Below are 8,287 nucleotides of genomic sequence, written 5' to 3' on the forward strand. Positions count from 1 at the left end.
TCAAAGAAATGGGCTGGGCACAGTGACTCATGTCTGTAATCCCAGCACTTTGGGAGGCTGAAGCAAAAGGATCACTGGAGCCCAGGAGTTCGAGACCAGCCTGGGTAATACAGTGAGCACAGTGAGACCTCGTCTCTACAAAACAACAAAAATTTGCCAGCATGTGCACCTGTGGTCCTAGCTACTCAACAGGCTGAGGCAGGAAGATCACTTGAGCCCAGGAGTTCAAGGCCACAGTCAGCTAGGACTGCATGACTGCACTCCAGCCTTGGTGACAGAGTGAGACACTCTCAAGGGAAAAAAACGAAAAAAGAAATTTATCAACTGTTTGGAAAAGCAGCACATTTCTTAGGAAAAAATATACTAGAAATATTTACATCTAACCACCTATTTCATGTAACATTACCGTATTTCAGGCTTTCAAAACAATTACTGAAAACACTTTTTAAGAAAAGTAAATAAACTTGTGTTTTTAAAGGAATTTGGTCTGCTTTTAAGATCAGTGAAGCATCTTTACCAATTAAAGGCATTTTTAGGCCGGGCGCGGTGGCTCAAGCCTGTAATCCCAGCACTTTGGGAGGCCGAGATGGGCGGATCACGAGGTCAGGAGATCAAGACCATCCGGGCTAACATGGTGAAACCCCGTCTCTACTAAAAAAAATACAAAAAACTAGCCGGGCAAGGTGGTGGGCGCCTGTAGTACCAGCTACTCGGGAGGCTGAGGCAGGAGAATGGCGTGAACCCAGGAGGTGGAGCTTGCAGTGAGCTGAGATCCGGCCACTGCACTCCAGCCCAGGCAACAGAGTGAGACTCTGTCTCAAAAAAAAAAAAAAAGGCATTTTTAATTGAATTTTGCGTATTATATGACCAACTCTATAAGGCATTGGACAGAGAATGATGATCCTTTTACAGCTAGTAATTTATGAGGCATATTAGTATCACTTACAGTGACTTTACATACGTAAGAACAAAGGGGTAGAAACACAGCTGAGGAGTACACCAAGTGATTAAGAGAAGGCTTCAAGGAGGAAAGCAACTTGAGTTGAGTATTGAAGTATGAGCAGACAGGTTTGTAAAGGTAAGGCAAAAGGGGGAGGGAAGAATGGCACACCACCACAATTCTAGAGTGAATGTAGAGCAAAGAAAATGAGACATGAAAGGACTTAAGTACCAGAAAGTATGAGCTCAACGCTTCAGAAGTATATAGCTTGAATGCAACTGGAAAAAAGAAATGGTGGCAGGTATAAAGACTACAGACTTCAGGGTCTGAATGCAAATGTCTTTACATGTCAAACTAAGGAATTAAGATTGGATCTAAATCTCAAGCATGATTCATGCAAGGAGAGAAGACAAAGAGATGAGATCGGATCTGATAGTATAAGCCACAGCAAAAGTTTAGTTTTCCAAAAAGAGATATGACATGATTGATTTTATAGGAAAATGACACTAACAGCAATCTGGATCTTGGACTATAGTGAGAGACCAATCAGCTACTATCCAAATCAGAAATAATGGCCAAAAGTGTTGAGAGGATGAAGAAAAAAACAGATGAAAAGCAGCAGCATGGCTGGGTGTAATCCCAGCACTTTGGGAGGCTGGGATTACACCCGTAATCACGCCTGTAATCCCAGCACTTTGGGAGGCTGAGGCAGGTGGATCACCTGAGGTCGGGAGTTCGAGACCAGCCTAACCAACATGTCTCTACTACAAATACAAAATTAGCCAGGCATGGGGGCACATGCCTGTAATCCCAGCTGCTCGGGAGGCTGAGGCAGGAGAATCGCTGGAACCCAAGAGGCAGAGGTTGCGGTGAGCTGAGATCACGCCATTGCACTCCAGCCTGGGCAACAAGAGCAAACTCCATCTCAAAAAGAAAGAAAAGCAGCAGCTACATGTAGTAGAATCTACAGTCCTGCACTCCTACTTTGTAAATGTCCTTTATATATGATAATTTCCCTTTTCCCTTTTTTTGTGTATAAATGCACTTTTGGCATGGAAAAAAGTTTATATGGTAAGTTATCAAGATAGGAGGTAAGATGGCCTTTTTTTGTTTTTCCACCCATGGTATTTGGAAGGAAAATGCAAGAACTCTAAGTTAGATGTAGATTACAGGCTATCTCTGCTGTGACACTATGAGCGTGACAGTTAACCTCTCAAAGCTCTAGATTTCTCATTTTTAAAAAGATGAAATTGAACTAGATGATCTAAAACTTTGGAAAGTTCTAATCCTCTGATGATACTGACAAATCTTTAATCTTCTGTAAGTATCCAATAAAAATGCAAATACAATAATTTAACTACAAACCAATTGTGAAAAACCCATCAAACACAGGCAAATACTATTGTACCTATTAGCTATACACATCTACATGTACTTATTGTGAAGAATTTCATGACATACATTATGTAGTCATCAACCACTCATTTGAAATCCTGACAAAAGAAACCCTGTAAGCTGTGTTAGCCACGCACACCACCACGCCTGGCTAATTTTCGTCTTTTTACAAGAGACAGCGTTTCGTCTTGTTGGCCAGGCTGGTCTCCTGGTCTCAGGTGATCCACCTGCCTCGGCTTCCCAAAATGCTGGGATTAAAGGCGTCAGCCACGGCACCCAGCCAACAAAAGAACTTTTTAACAGTATTCCTTTATCGATCAAATTTTTAAATGTTTCTAACTGGAGAAATGCAGTCTTGAAATCTGTAACCATAAATTGTCATATGTGACTTCTTAATAATGAAGAAAATTTATTTTATGAATTCTTGCTTATATTAAAAAGTTCAAAAGTATTCTGAACTTGTTTCTCTTCAAGAATAACATTTGGCTGGGTGTGGTGGCATGAGCCTGTAATGCCAGCACTTTGGGAAGCCAGGAGTTCAAGACCAACCTGAACAACACAGCAAGACCCTGTCTCTATAAAACGAAAAAACAAAAAAAAGAACAACTTTTAAGCCAGATTTTTTTTTTTTTTAAGAAAAAGATAGTTGGAAGTCCAGCATGGTGGCTCACGCTTGTAATCCAGCATTTTGGGAGGCTGAGGCAGGAGGATCACTTGAGCCCAGGAGTTCAAGACTAGCCCTGCCAACACAGCAAGACGCTGTCTCTACAAAAAATATTCAAAAGTATAAATATTAAATGGAAAGGAGAGTTGGGTCAAAAGCCTCTCTTCTTGCAAAACAAAAAGGTGAACAAAAAACATTTTTAATTAAAGGTGAAAAACTCAGATGTAAATCTTGCATTTCCAGCTTGTTATAAATTTATGTGATATAATATTGCCTAAAGTCATACTTCAAGGGAAATAACTTAAGATTTTGCAAACTGTAGTATTAAACTTTTCTAATGATATTTTAAGTTACTTCTTTCAATGTTTCTTCTAAAGACCTGAACAATGTTTTGGTTATATACTACATTATATATACCAAAATCATTTCTCTTTAATGTAACCTATGTGATTTCTGGCTCCCTAAAACAGCATTATGCATTTTCTGAGTTAACCAAAATAAAATCTGGAAAGAGCTAAACTGTAATCTACCATGATCAGAGTGTAAAATCCTTTACTATGCAAATCTGCCTCGCAGTTTAAAACAGTTAAAAAAAAAAAAAAAATTAACATGAACCCAAAGGACACAGATGTTCTTTCAAATTGCTGGTATCAATGAACATAAAACTAATCCCACTACCAACCCACAAGAGATGTGGGTGTTTACTGTAAAGTTGCAAATCTCAACCAGATCTTTCATCCAGGAAAAAAGCCTTTATTATGGTTTTTCTTATACATAACATAGTGATTTAAACTAACACTTTCAGACCCTGAAACTGTTTTTTTTTTTTTTAGAAAAAAAGAGCATTATATTTTGAAGACAACCAAACTAATCTTACTCTAGTAAAGAAGCTTTATTAATTCTAATTAACAAATTTCACTCAAAAAGGAAGTGTATTCGAATCAAGCACTTTATTAGAAGGGAAAAATATTCAAAAAATATAGAAGCAGGAATTATCTGGTTTTTGTTATAAGCCCATACTATTCAAATACAATTCAGAAGCAGAATTTTTAACTTCTCAAAAGTTCCCTAATAAGAGAAAGCTATTTTAACAACAACAACAACAACAAAAACCCCCACTAAAATACATTTTTTAAAACCTAAAGTATATTACAAAGTTAGCATGAGGAGTATGGGAAAAACCCACCTCAGATTTATTAACAGTGTCCAAACAGGAAAACTGGATGTGCTTTCCCCAAATATTATCTGATAAAATTCCCACAAGAACACTAGTATAACAGGTAGAGTGGATATTCCAAAACCAAAATATGTTAATTATAGTAACTCACATTCTATGGTAAGCATTCAAGGACACCTGGTAATTAAAGGAATTATGAGAAACAACTGAGTACCTTGAGGCCTGTTCAAGTTATTACAAGAGAAAAAAAACCTCTGCAATAATAATCCTTTACACTTGGATAGTACTTTGCAATTTTCACGATACCTTATGACAAAACACTATAGAGTTGCTTGTTTTATGAAATTAGTGCATATGCACACAACCTACTTTGGTCCTAGAGTTCATATACCAACCACATCAAATTATAACAGCGCGCACAAAGATAAGCAGCACTTCAAATTTTACTAATGTCATTGTGGCTGATCATCAGTGTATTCAGAAATATTCCGTTACAATCCTCTTCCGTCGAGTCTGACTCTCTTTAAAGTCTATGCTGGACAGGGTATCTTCCTGGGTCCCTAACCTTGAGGGAGGGTAATTCCTGCCAGGAAGCTGGTTCCACCGGCCCTGCTGTAGCTGCTGTCTGCCCTCCAGGACCAAGTAAGGATAGGCATTCTCAGTACTTTATTCAGCTCTTCTTAAGAGGACAATCAGTAAAGGCTTCCCAAGGTGTTCCTACAGTTCTCCCCCAACTCCTAGGAAAACAAAGGTTCAGGCCCAGCTTTGTCACTCTGTATTCCCTTCTTGATAATCTAGGTACTCGATAAGCCCCAGCCCACAGTTATCCGGCAGAGGATGGAGTGGAGGACATAACACCCAAGATAGCCAAAGGGCTGCGAGGTAAAGGGTGGTTAGCAGAGAACTAAGCCAACTCTTAAGTTACCGCTTGCGAAACGCAGCTGGCCCATCAGGTCTCCTTCGAAGGGGGAAGGTACGCAATTCAGAATGAGAGAATGAGAAATCCGGGACGCCGAGCATACGACAGGGATGGGAGTACCGCACACAGGGGCCAACGGACCGGCCAGCCCCAGGGGGCGGAGATCGTGGCCGGGGGCGGCGGTGCCCAGCGGGTCAGAGCCGCCGGGCTGGCGAGTACCCCAGGCCGTGTTCGTCCGACAGGCTCCCCGGCGAGGTTTCAAACCGCCGCCCCCGCGAGGCGCTCAGCCGATTGGAAGTTCCACAACGACCGTCACTACACAGGGCCGGAGCGGCAATTCCGCGGCGGAGCTCTGCCTGCCCGCTGCGTTCCCCCAAGAGACCAGACCCCAAAACTCCTCCTCCACCGCGGTCCCAACTCGAGTCCCGCCGCCGTCTCCGAGCACTCGGAGGGCGCCCCTCTGGGACGGGACCGACGCCTCGGACCCGGCTGCGCCGCGGGAGTTCGAGGGGCGCGACGGCGACCGCGCGGGGGAGGCGGGCAGAATGGGCGCCCCTCGGAGTCGGTGTCGGGACGCGACCCCGCGATCCCCTCCGCCTCGCCCCTCGGGCACGGCCCGACTGGGATCCGACCCACCCATCCCGCCAGGTCGCGGGCAGGGCGAGGACCCGAGAGAGCCTACTCCTCCCGCCCCTGCTCTTACCCATCTTTCCGCCTCGCCTTGTAGACGTGCCCGTAGGTGCCGCGTCCCACTTTGCACCCTTCGTACTCAAACAAATCCTCCACCCGCTCCCGCTCCGCCGCCAGCTTCGCCTTGAAATCATAATCCATTGTCTGCTTCCCCCATAGAGGCACGGGACGCGGGGGCCGCCGCCGCTCAGTCCCTCCTCCTCCTCCCCCCGCGACCGCCGCTCCACTTCTCCAACAGACGCCTCTCGGGCGCGCGCGCGCGCGCTGCCCGCCGCTCCGCGGTCCGCCTTCAGCAAGGGACTCCTCGGCGGCCGCAGCAGCCACCTCCTCCACCTCTTCCTCCTCCTCCGCGACGGCGGCGGCGGCTCCCACAGGCACCCCCAGTCCCGCCTCCCCTCTTCATTTCCTTGTTTTGGAACCTGGTGGGCCGCGCCGTGGCTTCCTCGAGCTCATTAACGAACTCACCGGCCCGCCCCATGGTCGCGGGGACTCCTGGGAAATGTAGTCCCGAAGGCCTCAGCGGCCAGGGCGGTTTCGCCGGCCTAAGAAATACAGCTCCCAGATTACCTCGGGCCGCCACAGCCTCGCCCCCGACAAAGCATGCGCGCCTGCGTACCAGGGCCGCCCCCCCTCAGGTAGCGCGGGGCTCCCGGTTCCTGTGAAGGTGGAAAGCTAGAAGTTCCAGTGTGCTTTCTGCAGTTCTCGGGGAGGCACTGGAAAGAAGTGCCTTACTTTAGTGGGAAAGGGATACTCCACTGTAACTAGCCTCACGCAGAAAGCATGGAAAGCATTAAATCAGCACCTTGCTGCGGGGTTCCCTGCAGTAAGTAGCTTGGGAAGAGAGGGCTAGTGAGGACAGTTGTACCGCAGCTTGTTTGTTTTCTAGGGCAATGGGTCCGCCTATTGCCCCGCCCCCCGTCCCGCTGTTCATTGGCGGGGGCTGGAGAATGACGTCCTCGTTGGTGCGTGGGTATCCCCAGGCTTTGGCTTCTTTCCCGCTCTTGATTGGCGATTGGATGTGCTCAGTTCTTCCTGATAGGTTGATCTTTTTTCTTTACGATGCAAAAACCGTATTTCAAAAACTGAACCTTCAGCAGTTTCCTAGTGCCTGCTTTGGCCAGAGGAGAACATGCAACTTCTGAGCTCCGGCAGCCAATCATCATTTTCTTGGCGCTCTAGTCAGTTTTCTCTTAGCATATGCGGTTCGCATAACTAGGCTTTGGCCATCTGTCTAAGGACAATTAAAAGTGCCTAGAGGAAGCCGCGTTTTAAAACTACCCTTTGGGTTGAATTTTAAAGGATTTTTTACGGTCTATGCATGATGGTGAGGTTCTCCTAGAATATTTAAGAAAGCCCCTTTAGTTAGGGTGAACGTTGATTGATTTCATTGTGTTGGGGCTCAGGACACACTACCACAAATTATAACTGAAGGAGTCCAGAATATGCCACCCCAAAATATGCCACTCTGGCATATTGATGTGTTTCAGCAAAAATAAATTAAGATCCAGCCAACACAGGAAAATGCTTCACTTATCCCACTACTGCCTAAAATAAAGGATAAAACTCTCCCTTTGTAAAGAGAAATGTACATTTCTAAAGGAAATTTTCATAATTAAAGGAATCTGTACCAGAAAGACAGCTGCTCCTAGTCAACTAGTATGATGAGATACTTTTATCTGAATAAACGTCAACCTTTATTCATCTTACGTTTTCTCCTCTTATCCTCCCTTAACTTGTCTCCACCACCCCCTGGAAGCCCCAAGCCCCACTTTTATTTTGAAGAGACTGGCCTTGCTCTGTTGCCCACGCTGGCGTCCAACTCCTGGGCTCAAGGATCCTCCTGCCGCAGACTCCTGAGTAGCTGGGATTACAGGTCCGTGCCACCATGCCGGGCCCCCACTTCCTTTCTGAGGCCAGGATGTAATGTAAGTGTCAAATATGTGGCCCTTCTTTGAGTCTCATATTTTGTGGGACTCTTGTGCATACATACGTAATTAAAACTGTTTTTCTCCTGTTAACCTGACTGGTATCAATTTAGTTTATAGACCACTGAAGAACCTAGAAAAGTTTCCTCCCCTGTAATGGTGAGCCTGATGTCTCAAATGCTTGGGAATACACACTTGAACATGATTGGTGCTAGGATAGGACATAACACATTCATTAGGAGGACAAAGAAGAGAATTGTCAGTTCTACCCAAAGTGGTAGATAAGGAAAGTTAATAGTGAACTGCCTGCTAGGTTTTGAAAGAAGCTTCGAAAACTAGAGGGAGGCGGAATTATTTACTTTATTTACTACATTACCCACTCCTGGAAAACTTCCTCAGACCTTAAGGGTATCTTCAGGCCAGGTGCAGTGGCTCACGCCTGTAATCCCAGCACTTTGGGAGGCCGAGGCAGGTGGATCACGAGGTCAGGAGTTCAAGACCAGCCTAGCCAAGATAGTGAAACCCTGTCTCTGTTAAAAACGCAAAAATTAGCCAGGTGTGTTGGCATGCGCCTGTA

At 45.4% G+C, this 8,287-nt stretch overlaps 1 protein-coding gene across 3 annotated transcripts in view; it reads right to left on the minus strand.

Annotated features, from left to right (window-relative positions):
- Positions 1-6,250, minus strand: part of CDK19 (cyclin dependent kinase 19) — a 215,930-nt gene extending 209,680 nt beyond the window's left edge. For 2 of the 3 annotated variants that reach the window (XM_038001010.2, XM_008007336.3), the window contains exon 1: positions 5,799-5,900. Coding sequence is in view for 1 of the 3 variants with exons in the window: in XM_008007334.3 (XP_008005525.1) it covers positions 5,799-5,926 (128 nt within the window). In the remaining 2 variants the exon portion in view is untranslated. Of the gene's footprint in view, positions 1-5,798 lie in introns of all 3 variants that reach the window. The other variant, XM_008007334.3, reaches the window with a different exon arrangement.
- Between the last annotated feature and the right edge of the window lie 2,037 nt (positions 6,251-8,287).

This window comes from Chlorocebus sabaeus, chromosome 13, assembly GCF_047675955.1.
Source record: "Chlorocebus sabaeus isolate Y175 chromosome 13, mChlSab1.0.hap1, whole genome shotgun sequence".
Classification (NCBI taxonomy): Eukaryota; Metazoa; Chordata; class Mammalia; order Primates; family Cercopithecidae; genus Chlorocebus; species Chlorocebus sabaeus.